The 20,771-nt window shown below is 43.2% G+C and overlaps 1 protein-coding gene across 4 annotated transcripts; it reads left to right on the top strand.

Annotated features, from left to right (window-relative positions):
• The first annotated feature begins 1,775 nt into the window (after nt 1-1,775).
• On the top strand, nt 1,776-16,295 carry LOC118110686 (targeting protein for Xklp2). 4 transcript variants are annotated; one of them, XM_035158636.2, is made up of 15 exons: nt 1,776-1,904; nt 2,314-2,436; nt 2,745-2,876; nt 3,056-3,179; nt 3,562-3,639; nt 4,338-4,447; nt 4,606-4,754; nt 4,970-5,280; nt 7,354-7,573; nt 7,718-7,813; nt 14,510-14,683; nt 14,766-14,912; nt 14,993-15,104; nt 15,549-15,715; nt 16,028-16,295. In XM_035158636.2, exons 2-15 carry the CDS (start codon nt 2,328-2,330, stop codon nt 16,136-16,138), a joined length of 2,040 nt encoding a protein of 679 aa, XP_035014527.2. In that variant the 5' UTR covers nt 1,776-1,904; nt 2,314-2,327; the 3' UTR covers nt 16,139-16,295. The 4 variants fall into 4 exon arrangements, with proteins under 4 accessions (XP_035014527.2, XP_047196397.1, XP_047196399.1 ...); XM_047340441.1 differs by having other exon boundaries at nt 15,531-15,715; XM_047340443.1 differs by having other exon boundaries at nt 1,823-1,904; nt 2,319-2,436; nt 15,531-15,715.
• The last annotated feature ends 4,476 nt before the right edge of the window (nt 16,296-20,771 follow it).

The raw sequence follows: 20,771 nt of genomic DNA, 5'->3' as shown, positions 1-20,771 counted from the left end.
GACTTGAAAAGAAAAAAGTCACAAGATACATCAACATCTGTTTAAAAAAAAGTATGTTAAGATACACGATATGCATAATCATTTTTCATTATTTTGAATACACCCTCAACATCTTTTGCATTTAGTATTTCATGAGAAAAATGGGATCTGATTGGTTTGGTTCAGGTTTCACCAGTATCATCATAGGTGGGCACAATTTGACCTCCTCTACTGGATACGTTCAGTTCTCTCAAAACGCACACACATATCTCTATGTTTTAGTGGGCGGCAAAGTCAGTTGTTCAGCTCAGTACTTTGGTACACACTGAAATGTCTCAACAACTATTGGATGAAGTGTCACAGAGTTTGATACAGACAATCATGGTTCCCAGAGGGGCAATCCTGCTCCATGATCTTTCCACTTGGACCACCAGAAATAGTAATTTTTACGAAATCTCACCCTGACTTAACCCTCACATACACTTTATGCATTAACCATCAGACAGGACTTAAAGTGTCTACTCATTATTTTCTGTACTTTTCTTTAATTGTATGCAGGATAAATGACACATTTACCTGAGAGTTGTTGTTAGTCCCAGCACACATACTTGTTAAATACAACTAATAGGAAATCTATAAGTAAGTGTTATTGGTATGAGAAGGGCAATTTGTCTGTAAGTGATCTATTGGATTGCATGGGTAACCTTTGGGACCATATGGACTTTTTTAAATATAACTTAAATTGTACCCAAAGAGAGAAGAATAAGCTTTGTTAAGATATCCCCTTATCTTTATTCAGTTAATCCAAAACCATTTAATGCAATCTAATGTGAATTCTGGATTGCCAAATTTAGTGATTGATAAGTGTAACCTAAATGTTAAAAATGTAACAACACATTTACAAGGGCTGTCTTGAAATGCATCCTTTGTCATGATTTTAATCAAATTTGTCAAATGGGCGATTTCCCCAAAGGTCAAGGAGACCCACTTTACACACAATACACAAGGTTTCTACCCTGCGGCAGAATTTCTCTTTAAAACATGTTTAATTTTGAGGTGGAGCCTTGCAATTAGACAGACGAAACATTAGAACACATGTTTTTTTAATCCCCTGTTTCTAACAAATTTCGGCCAAAGATTATCACTTATGTCAATGACATTTCGACCTGTTAACATTTCCCTGTGACCGTCTACGTAAAGTGCCTTGAGATAATGTATATTATGATATATCGCTATACAAATAAAATTGAATTGATGTGAACCAAAGGTGGCCTGAAGTTGTTTTGTGCTATTTGGGCCATATTCACCATTTACCACATGGGCCATTTTAGGTTCACATCCAGATTACACCTGGACTAGAGCACGGCATGTTTGCCAAAAAGGCCCAGTTTAGTTTTGGAATGTTGGGGCCACATTTGCTATTTTACAAGTGGGCAACTTTAGGCTAACATCCAGAAGTGCATCATCATTGCCTGATGTGGCACATCTGTAGGCCATTTTTGGGTAAATATCATATTCATTGTAGTTTAAATAAATGATTAAAAATGTATTTGTTATTCAAGAGAAGTCCCTGTGTCTCCCTTTTGGTGGTTTGGAACCGTGTGTGTGTGCGCGTGTGCGCGCGGTTTCTTATATTTGTCCAAATATCCCCCTTTCATATACCTGTCATCTAGTCTACACCATGGGCTCTTTGTTATTGTTTGTGTGTATTTGAAGAAAAAGGGAAAAAAACATGTCCTCATTTCCGTATACAAGCCGCGGTGATCACGTGGCCAGGTCACAGGAAGTTGGCTTTTATGAACCAATGAGCGACGAGTTGATGAACAGGCCGTCAGGTATTGGTCAGTTTATATTTAAAAGCTAACGTTACATTCCTCCGCGCAGCTTCCAAGTCCGAGAACGCTCAGAGAAAGAAAACAGTGTCGGTAAGTTCCAACGCTTCTTCCATATTGAGTGAAACGTCACAAACTGAGGATTCAAGCTGAACTCTGATCAAATGACTGAATCGATACTGAACGTGTGAGAGTCTTTGGTTCATTTAACGACCTGACGCTTCTGAAGCAGCTCATGTTTAAGCTTAGCTAGCGTTAGCCATTCGCTTCCTCCATAACAGGAACCCAATGGAGACTACAGCTCACCCGGAGAAACTGTCTCCGGAGACATTCACTGACTGAACGTTCCGATCATTTATTCTTAAAGATAAACCAGGTTCTCTGTTATCTGTCCCGCTTCGGTCCTGTTCTTAACTCAGCTCAGACGGTTATCGTGTGTAAATTGGTGGTTAAACACATGTTGATGCGTTAAACTGACTTTGATGTCTCATGTTTTCTAAAGCTTTGTGTTGAATAATGGCGGAAAGCGACTGTGGCTCCGCTGACCGATACGAGTTCGATGCTCCGTCCCACGTCGTCGACTTGAAGGAGCTGGAGAATAACGACGGTGATGATCAGTGGTTCGGTGAGTCGCAGTGGGACTGCACTTTAACATTGACCTCCTCAGACGGTAGGAAACACTTGTTGGACCTTTGTTGACCAGCCGAACGCTGTTTTCCTCTGTGTCCAGTCCTGATGAGCAACCCTGGTTCTACATGTTGTTAAAATACAAACACTCTAAAGTTAATCTTAGTGCAGACAGTTTCTCTCTTGTTCCCACGCACCCAGGCTCTGAAACTGATGGTGCAAACAGTCTGTATGAAAGAATAACCAGTATGTAGGTTAAAACACCTGTTTGAGTTCACATCTACTTCCTCTGTGTCTCACGTGCAGAACAACAGGTCGGGGGAGCAGATGGTCGCCTTACTACACCTTTAAGACCTGACTGGCCCTTTATGAGAAGCAATTCACCCAACCTGCCCAAAGTCATCGTGATTCCTCAAGTCAACACGGATGTAGACAGTGGTTAGTTAACTTTGCATTATAGCCAAGTACAAAGGATGCACTCCTTATTTTCTGTTAAGCTACTTTAAGGTGGTTTTAAAAGATTGCTTGGTCCTAGTGTGCGTTCCTCTGGTCTTCTGTAATTCAGTGTCCTCATGACTTGGTCAATGTAAATCCATGTGGACTGATCAATGTTCCAGGTCCTGGCACATCCACATCTCCACCTCCAAACCTTGTCACATCCTGGGGAGCTGAAACTGCGACTCGGGCTAATGGCCGACCAAAGAGGAGGACGGCGAATCAACCCCCTGCCCAGCCAAGCAGGTGCAGTTCTTGTGATGCTACACATGCACTACAGTGTGATGGAAGTGTGCTGCCACAAGCTGCACAGTACAACAAATGAAACTGCTGCTGAAGTCTGCAGCTTTATTCTTGCACGCTCTTGAGGCATCAGATAATACATTTGTATTAGCATCAAATGGCAACACTGAATTAAACATGTGACAAAGTGCACAAGCACAGAGGCCAAAGGTTTCATGTTCTGCTTGTTTGTGCTTTGTTTAAAGTTGCATTGACACTCAGTCCCATACAGAGGAAATAGTAAATGCACAATCAGGTGTTTGGGGAACTTGAGATTAAGTTGTTAGCATCTCTGTACTATTGATGTAATTCAAATTTTAATCTTTTATTTTTTTCCTCATTTTAGGATTTCAAAACGTAAAGTGACAACAACCGGTTCAGCTCCAACACAGTCGGCTGCAACACCATCAAAGAAATCCAAACCGTAAGTGTCATGATTGTCCTTTCATCCCAAGACGTTTATAGATTCAGTACTTATAGTTCTTACATGTTTACAAATGATTGTGATGCCTTGCAAATGATTGTGGCTCCCCCACTTTGTATCCCCTTTTTGGTTGTGTTTCATTCAAGTTTTCTACTGCGGCTGTTTGTTTTAGGAGTCCTGTTGCCACAGTAACAAGACTTATACTCAGAATATCTGTGCGACTATAAAGCATCCTGAAGGGACTGATGGGTCTGCTTGTGCTAGAACAGAATGTTAATCTGACTTGTCGCCTAATCACATTAGTAAAGTAAGTGTTAACTGTTGTGAACGGCCACATTCAAAGGCTGAGTGAAAAGCCAGCTGGGATTGGAGGGAGGTGAAAAATGCTGAGATATGAGGATTTAATTTATGACTTTCAGTGACTTCAGAGCCCTTTGAACATGGTGATTTGGTCTCATATGCTGTGTGCATGTTGAACTAAGAAATATTATAGTTTCTGGTGAGACCAGTCATCGGCTGGCTGCCTTTATCTACATGCAGAATCTGTCTGGATGGTTTTGTCTACTCCAAAACAGAAGTCTGTAGAAAAGTATAATGAGATCAACTCCTCTCAATCTTAATTATCTTCATAGTATTGAATGTATAGAAGTGGAGATTCGACTTTAAATGAGACAGATGTTTGCTGATGTGTTAAACAGGCTGTGCAGCTCTGAAGAACAGGAGCTGGAGCGCATCAGGAACCTCCAGAAGGAAGTGGCTCTGCACCGCAGACAGAACGAGGCCAGCTACAAAGCTGCTCTGGCTGGCAGTGAGTGGATATTAGTGACTGACTTTGTGTGGCTGCAGTTAATTCAGTTCAATGTGCTGAACAACGAGCTGTTAGTTGGTACCATTTGAATATGACTGTTAAATGGGATCAAGGTTCACTTTGCTTCTTGAAGGAAATCTGTGTCACTGTTATTTCAGATCCACCCCCGAAGAAGGTGGTCCTGTCCATGACTGTGCCTAAAGAATTCAATTTCACCACAGACAACCGCATTAAGGCGACTACTTCATCCAGTACAGCAGATAAAGAAGTGGACTTCATCAGTCAGCTTCGCAAACATTCCTCCCCAGTAAGTTCTTCATCTGATCCACCTGATCCAAATTCTGAATATACTCTGATTGTGTTGCCTTAATTGTGTTCAGCTCATCCTGTCTCTATAGAAGTAGAGTTCAGTTCTTTATTGAGCAGTAATATGATGGTCTGAAAGCAAACAAATGAGACATAATAAAAACAGACATTAAGAAACTTTCTTACGATTCTCTGTTCCTTTTTTATTTTTTAAAGGTAAAGGCCATGAAAGGTGCCACTATACCCAAACCCTTCAACCTGTCGAGGGGCAACAAGAGAAAGGTGGAGGGGTCAGGAGCCTATGTGCCCATGGCTCAGCAGATTGAGCAGTACCAAAAACGAACCCCTGACCGCTACCATCTGCGTAGTCGCCAGAGTCAAGAGAGAGGGCCACATCCAGTGAAGGGCGACCAGCTGAAGCTCACCCAACCTCATACCCCACACCTGATGACCCGCCAGAGGAGCCGGCCCACCACTGTGAAGAGCAGTGCTGAGCTGGAGGCTGAAGAGGTGGACCAACTTCACAAGTAAGAGCCTGTTCTTCAGCACACCATCACGTCTTTGTCACTTTCTTAAACTGGTGGTTAGACCTGCTTTCTGGAGCCTTCAACCAAATGTGCACTAAATGCGAGAACTCACACTAGAGCTTTTTTCAGACATGAATTCAACTCCAGAGATTCTCCACACTTAGTCCTGAAGATGGCCATGTTTGAACGCAAATGTCAGACTTTCTCCACCTGGCCCCCGGATATTAAGTCTCCTTATTGTGTCAGCGACCCAAGAGGTCACATCAAATTGAGGTGAATTTGATGTGGGAACCCCTGCTTGATGTTGATTCTAACAACAAAAAGAAAACAAATATGCCTCAGTGAAAAAGGGGTGTCATAAACATAGAAGACACCAATGAAAAGGTCTAGAGAGTTTGTGGTGATGAGAGCTCACACCGGTGTCTGTGTGTTATCAAGAAATTCATATGATCTCCGCAGCAGAATGAACATGACTTCCTGTCTGCTGCACCCGGCCGCACCACCTCTCGCCTGAATAATGTGAAGGATTTGTTGCTGTTGTGAACCTCCCGCTGTGTTGTGCATGTGTGAAAAGCAAACTGCGGTTAAAGTCCGGACCCATCTCTCCTGACTATATCCACAGGTTATGTCTGAAAATGGCTTAGGAAACGTGGCAACCTGTGAAAGCTTTTTAAAAACGTGGGAACTGTATGAAAAGATGAATTAATTTAGATGGATCAAAGCGCCATGGCTCAGTAATTTATTAGTCCCTCCGCTTCCTCCTCCAGAGGGTCATGGTCAGTATATATTATGAGCAAACAGTGTTAGAACTGTAAATGTTGCCTGCTGTAAATGAATCGTTATAATCTTATTTGCTGTCATAGCTCTGAGACACAGATGCCTGGACTGACATAACCTTATGACAGTGGACTGATCAATGGCTCTGCTTTTGTTGCATCAAGGACTCAGTGATGATGTCTCGGCATCGACCCAAATACTTTGTGCAGGTGTTGATGACATTAGAAAATTTGCCCATTTCAATCTTTTGCAATTCAACAATGGTATTATTTTTATGTTGGGGATAGAATACTGTTAAGATGAATATGGAATTAGAAAAGAGTTTTATAACCATATGAGAACCATTTCTGTTAAGGAAGATATGACCTGTCAAACTTAAGAGTCCCCACTAAAAGTCAAGGGTTGTTAGCCCATATCTTCCTTTTAATTAGGAAAAGCATGATGTTCCATTTTTCTCATGTGACTAAATCAACATGAAAAATGTCATTAATATCTGTGACGGTGCAAAAGAAAAGTGACAGAATGACTCATTAACATAAAATACATTTTGAGCTGCTGACATAAATCCTACAACTTGTTCCAGAAAGAGAAAAGTCCATCAGAGCAGCAGTGAGGACAAAATGTGAAAACTAAAGTACATGAAGTGCTTAACACGGAAACTGGTGTCTCTGGCTCTATTGGGGGTGCTTGCACTGGATGAGCAGGCTTAACACGCTCGCACCCTGAGACTCATCAACTCAGTACATGGCTCAAAATCGATGTCGCCCTGCCTTAAATGTGTGGTTGGACTCAAGGTGCAACTCTACTGGCAACTGCCCGCATTTACTACTCTTGTCACTTAAAGCACTGTCAGACTTTTCACTTGACACTGCTGCTCAGATGCTAACTATGCACGCTGAACCCCAACTTGTATCAAAACACAGGCGCTGTTTCGTCGGTGCGTGATGAAGACATCAAGGTATGGTAGATAAATACAACGCTCCTGACAGGTAGCCACATCCTTGCAGAGATATTATGCAGTCTTTCTTGGCAAAGATTAGGGGGGGGGGGGGCAGACTGATGAGCCAAACTAAAATTCATCATTCTTTTCACCACATGAGTGTGGCTGCAATCTAATGTTAACTATCAAAGTTCAAGCAACAAATACTGAGCTGACACCCTGTCTTAAAGTGTCTGACGGGCTCAGGCTTTATTTAATGTCCAACACTGATGGTGTTTCAAGTTTATTATCAATTGGAAAGTGCATTATTGAGTTTCATGGGCCATTAATTAATCAATCTTATGTTCTAATCCCAGGTTTAAATTCAAGGCTCTGGAGCTAAACAGGAAACTACTGGAAGGTGCAGAGCATTTGAAGAAGCCAGCCGTGAAGGAACCCACAGTACCTGAAGGCTTTGAGCTGCAGATTGAAAAAAGGCTCCAGGAGAGACAGATTTCCAAGAAGTCTGAGGAAGAAGAGAGGCCACATACCTTTAAATCCCAGCCTCTGCCCAAAAGGATCCTGGAAGGAGTCGTGGTGAGTTTGAAACCTGCTACTGACGCTTCAATGTCAGATACAGGCTTCACATTAAACTTGCTGGGTTCTTGTACTGACAACATGAAGCTTTAAAGGTTCTTCCCATAAATAAACGTAGTAAAGTCGATTTCCTTCTGTCAACAGGGAGTGCCAGAAAGGAAAGTTCTGCATCCAACTGTTCCAGAGTCTCCAGCTTTTGCTCTGAAGAAGAGGGTTCGTGTGGATCGCAAGGTCGAGGAAGTAAGGACACATTTGTTTGTCTTGTATGGAAAGCAACTTTAACATTTATTCGCTTTACTGGATATTCACCAAGAATATTTCACATATCCACAATAACCAGGACAAATATTGTGCATGTGTGTTGGGCAGGACATTTTTCAGCATGCATGTGTCCACTATTCCAGGGCTTTCTACAAAGATGCAGTAGTCAGTTGGGTGGGTCTGAGGGGAGATAATTCTAGTTCAGATGTTTATAAAATGTAGTTTAGCTCAAGTAACCAGACAGAGTTTCTGCAGGTCATGAAAAAGTCTCAAATTAAAATGAAGGACAATATTAAATAACATTTTATTGATAGTACCAAATCATCATATACATTATCTCAAGGCACTTTACATAGTAAGGTCGATACCTGAAAAAGTATACAGAAACCCAACAGTTCCCACAATGAGCAGCATCTTGGCAACAGGAAAGGAAAAAACTCGTTAAGTGGAAAAAATCTCTAGAACCAGACTCAATGTGGGCGGCCATCTGCCTCGACTGGTTGGGGTGAGCAGAGAAAAGGGAGAGGTGTAAGAGGGAGGGGTACAGAGAAGAGGAGCAGTTGTGCAATCATCAGACTGGTTGTTATAATGGAAATGGTAAGTGAGATATTTATATAATAATAATAACTAGGGCTACGTTGTAGCACTAACGGGCCTGAGCACAGGCAGTTTCAAGCCTGTTGCGGTTAGTGGAGAGAGCGATCATTGAACAAGCGCACGTCTCCGCGTTGCATGCGTTTTGCGCACTGCGGCAAGGACAAACGCTTCACTTCCTGCGTCCGTCACGCGATGTCGATCCTTTCCTGCTAATTGCTCATTACGGTCCACGCTATCAAATAGCACATCACACTGTGAAAATTTTATGTAAATCGAATGATATTTGTCAAACAAAGCTTACTTCCTGTTTCCAGTAGGTGGCGCAATCACTATTATTACGTACAGACTAATATATCTGTTCAAGTAGGGGCTCTGATGTAGCGTGAACAATTTTGTGTCAATTGGACAATGTTACAACAACTTAATTTTCACACTGATCAGTAGGTGGCGCTATGACCCTGAACTAATATTAATATATCGATGTGTTCAGGTCAGGATTGTGATCATAGTTCACTAGTTCGGAGCCGGTTGGATACTGCAGGGTGGATTTACAAAGTACTTCCTGTTTCATGGTGAATCAGTAGGTGGCGCTATGACACTGAGGAAATATTGACACATAGAGCTGTTCAGGCTTGGACTCTAATCATGTGACAGAAGTTTGGTAGTGATAGGACTATGCACAGCGGAGTTATGACAACATCGCGTCCTTTGGCGAAGGATGATCCTTCGCCGCACCTCAATGTTTACACGGTCTGAGGAAATGTCACAATTCTGACCACTTCTCTCAGCTCATTTGAGCTGTATATTGTAAAGCAGCCAGCAGCAGTTCATCAATGTATAAAACATGTCACTTCCTGTAGCCAGCAGGTGGCGCTGTGTTTTTAAGGCATGATTTCTATGTAGATGTCATCAGGCCGGGACTCTTGTCTTACATGTCTAGTTTGGACTCGATTGGACCAAATATGTCCGAGATACAGAACCTCATGTTTTGATGGCGTGTCATCAAAATGCCACGCCACGCCACGGTCACAGCGTGTGATGAAATCAAATATACCGAGGTAGTTCATATCTCCATCTTGTTGAGATGACATTCCCAGAAGTTGAAGTTGATCTGATGAAAGCCCTGGGACAAGTACTGCAAAGTAAAAATGTGGAAAATGGCCACTAAAGCCAAAATGGCGGGCTTCCTGTTGCATTTTTCACAATGCACCTCTAGACTTTTTTGTGCGTCTGGTCATGATACACAGGTGTCCCGATTTTTGTGGATATCGGTGAAAGCTAACTGAGGGGCTTTTCCTTAGATGGCGCTGTTGAGCCATTTTGCCACGCCCATTTCAAATTACTCCAGAATACAATTACTTTTTGGGGTTTTGAATTCCCTGCAAACTTTGGTAACAATTTGAGCATGTCTAGGCCCTGAAAAAGCCCCAAAAGGGAAATACAATAGGGCCTCCCACCGGAGGTGCTCGGGCCCTAATAATAATTGTTGTCGTCTGAATCCTGCAGCTCTGGAATCAGGGACACGTGCAGAAAAAGAGAGGGAAAAATACATATTGACATTAAGTAAAATAAATGGAGTGACAGAGAGAGAACTGCTCAGTGCATGATGGTCCAATATTTCTCTGTAGGTATTCAATTTGAAGATGAAGTGTTTCAACACCTGTTGGGAAAGAATCATAGCAAATCATTTTTATTAAGTGTCATTTTAGTGTGACTTGATGTGACGCGTCAGATAATGATGTCATATATTGTAATATTGCATTCACTCTTGCAATCAATACGATTAGCGATGCAATCTACACCTGATTTGGATTAACCAATCAGTCATCATGACCTCTTGGGTCGCTGACACAATAAGGAGCACTTATAACCCTAAAGCATGGCATCAAACTGTAATCTTCAGGTCTGCAGATAATATGCTGCATAGAGTAGTTCCCAGCACTTGGCAAGTACATTGTAGATGTTTGAATCTGTTTAGGTTCAGAAATGTGAAAGTAGATATTTAATAAACGGTCTCTCCAACTGGAGAATTCTCCAGCTGCTTTTTTTCTTTTACTGACTTGACTTTAAAAGTGGTTGAACAAAACGCCATCACCTTCTGCTCTCAGTCATTTAAAACATATTTTCAGTGTTTTTTGTTCTTAATAGATGCAAATTAAAATCAGAAGTCAGAATCAGAAGTATTTATTGCCAAGTAGGTTTACACCTACCTGGAATTTGCCTTGGTATATAGGTGCATACAAGGAACATAAACATAAAAACACAATAAGTACTACACACGTGAAAAAAGCAAATATAAAATAAAAAGATATATGATGATAAACTTTATTACAGGCTCTAGACCCAATAGCAAGACATACACCATAAAGAAAAAAGAAAACAGATACATACAAACATACTCTTATTCATGAGTCTTAAAAGGCACCCATACCAATGTTTCCACAGATATGATTGATATCTGACCGAGCTGCACCTGGGGCTTGTGAGCATCATTATAATACAGTTTTGTGATTCATCAAGTCGAGACATAAACTTAAACATCAGGTTCCTCAAGAGAGCCTGTAAAGTGCTGAGCCCTGAGTCACAAAAGAGCTTACTAGCACTGCTACACCTGGGCTTTTTCAGCAGTATCCTCAGACAGTCATTGTATGCTACCTGAAGTTTGCGCAGGGTCTCCTTTTTGTAGCTGCCCCATAATGGGGCTGCATACATGGGGGTGCAGTAAGCACGAAACAAGCTCACTTTCACATCATCAGAACAGTAGTGGAATTTCCTGACTAACATGTTTGCTTGGACATACAACATTCGTCTCTGCCTGTACATGTCAGCATCATCTTCCATCTTGTCAGTGATGATGTGCCCAAGATATTTTGTACAGTTGGATACACAGAGGGATTTCCCTGACAGGTAAAACATTGGAAAGTGTAGCTTCTGATCTTCCTTGGTCCTACATATCAATACAACACACTTTTTTGCATTGTACTGTACGTCAAACTCAACCCCATACTCGGAGCATATATCCAACAGCTGCTGGAACCCAACAGTGCTGGGAGACATAATAGCCAAATCGTCTGCGTACATCAGATGGTTTAACAGAGTGTTCCCTATCAGACAACCTGTCTTACACTTCCCCAACTGCTTCGACAGGTTGTTCATGTATAGGTTGAACAGGGCTGGAGACAGAAGCCCCCCCGGCCGTACCCCATTGCCTACACTGAAGGGTGAGGATAGGCTGTTTCCCCATTTAACCTGCATACCTTGGTTGGCATACCAGTAAACCAGGATTCGTATGATGCATCCAGGCACACCCCTAAGCATGAGTTTAGTAAAAAGCTTATGGTGATTTACTCTGTCAAATGCCTTGGAAGCATCAATAAACCCTAGAAACATTGTAGAGCCCTGCCTTCTGTAGGATTCAACAGCTTCTTTCAAGGCATAGATACATAGATCTGTACTGTGCTTAGACTTAAAACCAAATTGATTTTCTGTGGTGTAAATGAACTCACTCAGTCTATCTAGTAGCATCTTTTCTAACACCTTTGAAAGAATGCTGGCTAAGGTGATGGGTCTATAGTTGTCCAAACTCCCTATTTTACCTGCCTTGTCCTTAATGACTGGCACTAATGTGACTGTCAGCATGGTGTCTGGCAGTATACCATGTGTCATCAGCCCTGTGAGGCAGATGGACAGCAGTGCTGCTACTCTGGGGCAGGCTAACTTAAGATGCTCCGCAGTGATGTTATCCTTGCCACTAGCTTTGTTATCAGCTAGTTGCTCTATAGCATGATAAACCTCGTTGGGAAGAATTGATAATGCAGTAAATTCTCTAAAGATTTGTCTTGCTCCATTGTGTCGGATTTACAGTACTGGATGTGTGGAAAGTAACACTGATCTTTACATGGTGAGAAAAGAGTGTGATTCCTTTAAAAGATAAGCTGATAAGATATCTATCTATATATCTATATATATATCTATCTATCTATCTATCTATCTATCTAGATATAGATAGAAAAAAAAAAAGTAAAATGCAAAACTGGAGTGCAATGAGAATGTGCAAAGTGCAATGTAATGTGTGTTAATATAACACAGACTTGAGGCGTGGGGGCGGGATAAGAGTCCAAGTCAGGTGGGGGTCCCGGGCCTTGTTGATAAGGCCAACTGCAGCCGGGAAGAAGCTGGTCTTGTGGCGTGAGGTTTTGGTCCTGATGGACCGCAGCCTCCTGCCGGAGGGAAGCACCTCAAAGAGTTTGTGACCCAGGTGGGAAGGATCGGCCACAATCTTACCTGCACACCTCAGGGTCCTAGAGGCAAACAGGTCCTGTAGAGATGGCAGGTTGCAGCCAATCACCTTCTCAGCAGAACGGATGATACGCTGCAGTCTGCCTTTGTCATTGGCAGTGGCAGCATCGTACCAGATGATGATGGAGGAGGTGAGGATGGACTCGATGATGCAGGTGTAGAAGTGCACCATCATTGTCTTTGGCAGGTTGAACTTCTTCAGCTGCCGCAGGAAGTACATCCTCTGTTGAGCTCTTTTGGTGAGGGAGCTGATGTTCAGCTCCCACTTGAGGTCCTGGGAGATGATGGTGCCCAGGAAGCGGAAGGACTCCGCAGTGTCGACTGGGGAGTCTCTCAGGGTGATGGGGGTGGGTGGGGCTGGGTTCCTTCTAAAGTCTACAACCATCTCCACTGTTTTCAGACCATTGAGCTCCAGGTTGTTCTGACCACACCAGGTCACCAGATGGTCAATCTCCCACCTGTAGGCGGACTCATCCCCACCAGAGATGAGCCCAATGAGGGTGGTGTCGTCCGCGAACTTAAGGAGTTTGACGGACTGATGACTGGAGGTGCAGCTGTTGGTATACAGGGAGAAGAGTAGAGGGGAAAGAACACAGCCTTGAGGGGAACCGGTGCTTATGGTCCTGGAATCAGAGACATGCTTCCCCAGCCTCACGTGTTGCCTCCTGTCAGACAGGAAGTCTGTGATCCACCTGCAGGTGGAGTCAGGCACACTCTGGGAGAGCTTGTCCTGTAGCAGAGCCGGAATGATGGTGTTGAAGGCAGAGCTGAAGTCCACAAACAGGATCCTGGCGTAGGTTCCTGAGGAGTCCAGGTGCTGGAGGATGAAGTGAAGGGCCATGTTTACTGCATCGTCTACAGACCTGTTGGCTCTGTAGGCAAACTGCAGGGGGTCCAGGAGAGGGTCAGTGATGGCTTTGAGGTGGAACAGCACAAGGCGCTCAAATGCCTTCATCACCACAGAGGTCAGGGCGACGGGTCTGTAATCATTGAGTCCAGTGATCTTTGTTTTTTTGGGGACAGGGATGATGGTGGAGGTCTTGAAGCAGGCTGGAGCGTGGCATGTCTCCAGTGAGGTGTTAAAAATGGCTGTGAACACCGGAGACAGCTGATCAGCACAGTGCTTCAGGATTGATGGAGAGACAGAGTCTGGCCCGGCTGCTTTGCGGGGGTTCTGTCTCCTGAAGAGTCTGTTGACGTCCCTCTCCAGGATGGAGAGAGTCGTCACTGTGGAAGGGGAGGAGGGAGGGGGCTCTGAGGTGGGCAGTTGTGGAAAGGCGCAGGCCTTTGCTATGGTGGGGGAGGTGTAGTTGATGGGCTGGAGGGTGGTGTCACGGGGGATGGTGTCAGGACTGTCCCATTGTCTTTCGAAGCGACAGCGACACAAGCGCACAAGCGAACCGGCACGTTTACCTCTCCTCCATCGCTTCACTGTGTGTACGAAGGTGAGGGCGCCTTTGACCAGAATATCCAAAATTTCGACAGATGAGGCAATAAAAGTCGGAAATAAATTCTCAGGAGTTATGACCCTGATGTTCATGAGCATTTCTCTGGTGAAAGAGCTCCCGGTTCTTAGGCAAAACACTGAATTAACTAACAAAACAAGACAAAACATCGCGCACCAACACACCGTGGCAGCCGTCCGCGGCGCCATTGTTAAGGTAATCCAACTGATCAGAGTAATTGATATTAATCAATGCTTGCAGCACCAACTGTGACAAACTCCTCCCCCTGCTCAGACCCCTGTAAATGACCTAAACCTGCTTTTGTGTCTTGTAGGTAAAACAGCCGTCACCAATCAAGCCCCCCCCAGTGCCTCACTTTGGCCTCCCCTTCCAGCCGCGGCTCCCAGAGCACCACCATGTGGAGGTCTGTCCTTTCTCCTTTGACGAGAGGGAGCGAGAGAGGAGGGCAATGAAAGAAAAGAGGCTGGAGGAGAAGAGGAATGAAGAGGTGAGTCTCACTTCCTCAGCCGCTGTGTCTTTATGCTGGATGTCTTAGACAGTTTTCAATCACTGTCCTCTGAACGTTTCAGGTCCCTCAGTTCAAGGCCCAGCCGCTGCCAGACTTTGAGTCTGTGCTTCTCCCTGAAAAGAAGAAGCTGGAGGCCACAAAGCCGGAGCCCTTCAGACTTCTCCTGGATGAACGTGGTTCTGTGAAGAACAGTCGCTGGGAGCAGATGGTATGATGGATCTGCCTCTGAACGCACACAAGCACCTTTTATTCTTCACAACATTCACACACGATCTCTGTGCCTTGTAGGTGAAAGAAGAGCAGAAGCAACAGGAGGAAGCAGCAACATTCAAAGCCAGACCCAACACCGTCACTCATAAAGAACCTTTCCTGCCCAAAAAGCCAGAGCGAGCTGCAGCAGGTAGGACTGACATTTCGTTTTCTCCTCTTCACCAGGAGCCTGATGAAGCTACATGTAGAGTTTCCACTGGACTCTGTTCCCATCAGGTGGAGTGATGGTCTCACAGGAGCTGAGTCAGTTCTTTACTGAAGACACAACCTCTGTTTTTTACTCCAACTGATCTGTGTGAGTTTTATTATCTGATCAGTGGAAACATTATAGTTCAAACGAAATTGGAAGTTTTTAACAGTTTGTATCAGTATTGGAAAATATTGTTGTTGATCGCAGCTTCATGCTTAAGGCCTGATTATAATTTGATCACATGATCGGGTATTGAACATTGTCTCACGGTGAAGCAGCTGCAGCCTTCTGCTCCGAGTCTCCTTCACTATTGTGAACTCACTGTGCTCCTGTCGTCTTGACGATATCTGTCACTGCTCTCTTAAGTCACTCACTCTTCCACAGCTGTGGAGAACTTTGAGCTGTCGACGGAGCGACGCGCCCGGGAGCGCCAGGAGTACGAGCGACTGGTCAGCGAGAAGGAGGCTCTTAGTGAGCTCATGGAGGAGGAGCAGAGACGAGAGGAGGAGCAGCAACAAAAAGAGGAGATCACCAGGCTGCGGCAAGAACAGGTCACTTTCAAACACAACACCGTTCATTGAGAGGGAAATACTATGAGACAACAGTGTAGCTGTATATTTAACCTGTAATGAAAATTATGATATACATAATGTTAAAAGAGCAGTTGAGAATCCATTGTTATCTTACCAATGTGCGACTAATTTGTTAATAGATTCAACATGTTTTTAAAATCAGTTGCATGGACGAGCCTCAGCATTAAAACCAATTAGCAGTTTGAATGTTGTGTTTTTACAAAATGACGTCTATGGGCTGTATCAGATGGTCTGTGTGTGTGACACTCTTCCTCTGCATCTCCTCTGCAGGTTCACAAGGCTCAGCCCGTCAAACACTACAAACCTGTTCTGGTTAAGAAGAGTGACGTTCCTCTCACGGTCCCTCACACTCCAAAGTTCTCTGATCGTTTCCGCCTGTGATCAAAACTTATTTCTGTTGGAAATGTTTGAAAAACCGTTGAAGCAGTTGTTTTTTTTTATCTCCTTCCTGTTGAGCTTTAGATTTTAACGACATGCTGTATATAATCTTCTTGCTACATAACTCTTAATAAAAGTCAACAAAATTAGTCACATTTAATGAACATGTGTATTACCTGCATAATACCAGTCAACTTCAGCTTTAAACCAGTGGCGGTTCCTCTCCAATTTCTTGGAGGCAAATTTGTTTTGATGACAGATGAGTTTTTTTTAATGTTTTTTAATCGATCCAATTTTATTTGTATAGCCCATATTCACAAATATATAGTAAGGAAAAATGCCACAAAAAAACAACTATTAACGGAGGGGAAAAAAACGTAGAACCTCAGACAGTCACATGTGAGGGATCCCTCTCCCAGGACGGACAGAAGTGCAATAGTTTCCACATGCTCTACAACAGGGGTATTCAACTAAAATGTAAAGAGGTCCAGTTAGAGAATTTCTTGAAGCAAAGGTCCGGAAGATCATAATGTCTAACTATTTAGTGTGATATATATTTAAGTAGCCTAGTAGTTGTATCAACATCTGCATGTACTAAATACCTGACTGTCAAATCAAATGAATTCGTACGATTCAAAAACTTTGACATAGAACTGAACATATATGTATGATTGCAGATATGTATAATGTTCTCTCATTAACTAAATAAAAGTAGGGCTGCATTTCATAATAAGAGAAAATAAATAAAATGTGAAAATTGTGCATGTTCAAATAAAGGGAGCAAAAGCTTGAATTTCCCTTTTCTGTTTTCACATCTTGACTCAAAAGTCTCAACCAATTTTACAGATAATAAATCTCAAAACAATTGAACAGTTTTAGAATCACTTTCTTCCCCTCTTATATCCCACTCCCCACTTTGTTCGTGTGTTTCTCTCCCTTTCTCCGCCTCACTCCTCCGTTTCTCTCCTTTCTCCGTCCTCCTCCGCTTTCTCCTTTCTCCGTCTCCTCCTGTTTCTCTCCTTTCTCCGTCTCACTCCTGTTTCTCTCCCTCCGTCTCTCTGTTTCTCTCCCTTTCTCCGCTCACTCCTCCGTTTCTCCCTTTCTCCGTCTCACTCCTGTTTCTCTCCCATTCTCCGTCTCACTCCTGTTTCTCTCCTTCTCCGTCTCACTCCTCTGTTTCTCAACTTTCTCCGTCTCTCTCTGTTTCTCTCCTTTCTCCGTCTCACTCCTGTTTCTTTCCCTTTCTCCGTCTCACTCCTGTTCTCTCCCTTTCTCCGTCTCCCCCTGTTTCTCAACTTTCTCCGTCTACCTCCGTTTCTCTCCCTTCTCCGTCTCACTCCTGTTTCTCTCCCTTTCTCCGTCTCACTCCTCTGTTTCTCTCCCTTTCTCCGCCTCACTCCTCCGTTTCTCTCCCTTTCTCCGTCTCACTCCTGTTTCTCTCCCATTCTCCGTCTCACTCCTGTTTCTCTCCCATTCTCCGTCTCACTCCTGTTTCTCTCCCTTTCTCCGTCTCACTCCTCTGTTTCTCAACTTTCTCCGTCTCACTCCTCTGTTTCTCTCCTTTCTCCGTCTCACTCCTGTTTCTCTCCCTTTCTCCGTCCTCACCTGTTTCTCTCCCTTTCTCCGTCTCACTCCTGTTTCTCAACTTTCTCCGTCTCACTCCTCCGTTTCTCTCCCTTTCTCCGTCTCACTCCTGTTTCTCTCCCTTTCTCCGTCTCACTCCTGTTTCTCTCCCTTTCTCCGTCTCACTCCTCTGTTTCTCTCCTTTCTCCGTCTCACTCCTCCGTTTCTCTCCCTTTCTCCCTCTCACTCCTGTTTCTCTCCCATTCTCCGTCTCACTCCTGTTTCTCTCCCTTTCTCCGTCTCACTCCTGTTTCTCTCCCTTTCTCCGTCTCACTCCTGTTTCTCAACTTTCTCCGTCTCACTCCTCTGTTTCTCAACTTTCTCCGTCTCACTCCTCTGTTTCTCTCCTTTCTCCGTCTCACTCCTGTGTCTCTCCCTTTCTCCGTCTCACTCCTGTTTCTCTCCTTTCTCCGTCTCACTCCCTTTCTCTCCCTTTCTCCGTCTCACTCCTGTTTCTCAACTTTCTCCATCTCACTCCTCTGTTTCTCTCCCTTTCTCCGACTCACTCCTGTTTCTCTCCCTTTCTCCGGCTACTCCTCTGTTTCTCTCCCTTCTCCGGCTCACTCCTCTGTTTCTCTCCCTTTCTCCGTCTCACTCCTCTGTTTCTCTCCCTTTCTCCGTCTCACTCCTCTGTTTCTCTCCCTTTCTCCGGCTCACTCCTCTGTTTCTCTCCCTTTCTCCGGCTCACTCCTCTGTTTCTCTCCCTTTCTCCGGCTCACTCCTCTGGAGTGACACTTATATTTAAATACTTTGTTTACTTCCTGAGCGGGTCCTCTCAATGGAGGCCGCGATATTTTTTACAGTTGTCCAAACTGGACATATTATACACCTTTTGAGTTTTTAGGACAACTGAAGGCTACCACAGGTTCTCATGTTTGGAAGGGGAGGGTGAGGAGTATTCAGCTGCAACATGTAACTTCACCACTAGATGTCACTAAATACTACACACTGAACCTTCAAATTACATTACTCATTTGTACTTAAAATGTGCTAATCTCTTATATGCAAAGTGATATATTACCCACTCTTTAAAATTCATGCATGTTCACTAGTTCCTTGTCCATAGGGAGCGTGGCCAGTGCTTTCACACATTCCTATTGTATTGCATTTCACAGGAATGTCTTGATTCTCTTGAAGGTCTGGACACAGCTCTCTGCTTCAGTCATTGTCATAAGAGTAGTTATCAGAATGTTCAGAGTCTCAGTCTCAGAAAAAGTAGGATCACCAGTCACTGTGCCAATGAACTGAAGTGTTTGCGTCAACAAAACACTTTTGGAGTCTCGGGTAAACAGCATTGCAGCCAAATCCAATACAATTGAAGTAACTGGTGACCACTTTTTCAAAAGTAAAAAAAATAAGAAACATAAAATTCCTTGTGTTAAATTTCCCTCAGAACAAAAACTCCATCTATTTCTATCTCTTATTATGAAACCTTAGATATTGTGTGGATGATTTTACTGACGTCAGTTTGTTATTGTATCACTTTAACTCCAAACCCTAAATTTTAGTTTTATGCTACAGTCTCAGTTTAAAGCCCTCACTGCTGTTTTCCTGTACCTGATAAGACCTGCTCAGGAACATGTGCATGTAGAACCATTTTGATGTCTCTCACTTATACCTGTATCGTATTGGCATCTGATAATGGTGGTGGACCACGATCGAGGTGGCAGCTGATGGTGGATCATGATCGTGGTGGCTGCTGACCATGGACTATTATTACAACAAGACTGCTTGATATACAATATGTCTACTCAGATACTCGACCATTACTGACAATAATCCATCAATTCATTTACCTTCCATTATGCTACAAAGTGTTTATTCTAATCAATGCTTCAAATACCCTTATCTTTCGCCTTTACACGTGGCATCTATTGCACTTCTGTCCGTCCTGGGAGAGGGATCCCTCACATGTGGCTCTCTCTGAGGTTTCTACGTTCTTTTTACCCTGTGAAGTTGCTAGTCCACCACTCCCCTTTGACAGTAACCAATCCTGTTTCAATTTTAATATACAAGATCCTCAAGGAATCAGGTCATGAGACTAAAAGGTGGACAGAGCATCAGAATGCCCCAAAGTCATTCTTTTCTGTTCATGTTTAACATTTAGTTATTTTACAGTCTTGCGCTGAAATAAAAACAATATTCCCTCAATATAAACTGAACACATTTTTGGGAGTTTAAGGATACTACTGATGAATTTTGGTGAGAAACACTGATTGTAAACATAAATTTTGCTAATTTATATGAAATAACCACAGGGTGCCTTTAGGGTGAGAACGAAAAATGGCGCTGAGGCTGGTGTCCATTAGGAAGATGGTAAATGGTCTGTAGTTACATAGCGCTTTTATAGTCTTGATGGCCACTCTAAGAGCTTTACAGTACAGTTTGCCATCACCGACCTTCTGGTTGGAGGACGACCGCTCTCTCCCTCAGCCACACTCACACTTTGGTCCCTGAGGTCAGACGGGGGGTTTGCCCTTCAGGTCTTATGTAGAACATGAACCTTGTCATTATGACAGTAAAAGATTTTGATACTACTTGTTGTGCAATTGATACATTAAACGTGACACCAATAAATGGTGTGCCTTTGGGCATTCAATAAATTTGGTTATCAGAAAAAATATTAATATTAAAAATATTAATATTAAATAACTTTAATTGATTAAAGTTACCTCAGGGCACCACCCTTCAAAGGAAGGGAAAAGATAGCCAAGTTATTGATTAAGTCAGGAAAGTACTAACTACAAATTTGGAACTCTGTTTAACAATTAAATTAATAACTATAACCAAAATTACCATATAGATAGCTAAGTTGAAGGATATAGAGTTCTTGACAGTGTAGAGGTTGGCAAAATTCACACTTATGCAACATTAATGTAAACATTTGTGAAAGAAAAACATTTATTATGAAGATAAAGTATAAAAACACAAATTACTAAAGGTGTACTTACTATATAAATATGTGTATGTGAGTATGCGTGTGCCTGTGTGAGTGAGTGTGCTTTCAAAAAGG

The sequence above is a fragment of the Hippoglossus stenolepis genome, chromosome 6 (assembly GCF_022539355.2).
Source record: "Hippoglossus stenolepis isolate QCI-W04-F060 chromosome 6, HSTE1.2, whole genome shotgun sequence".
Lineage (NCBI taxonomy): Eukaryota > Metazoa > Chordata > Actinopteri > Pleuronectiformes > Pleuronectidae > Hippoglossus > Hippoglossus stenolepis.
The sequence above is the reverse complement of the archived record's forward strand: the minus strand, read 5'-3'. Positions and strand labels throughout refer to the sequence as shown.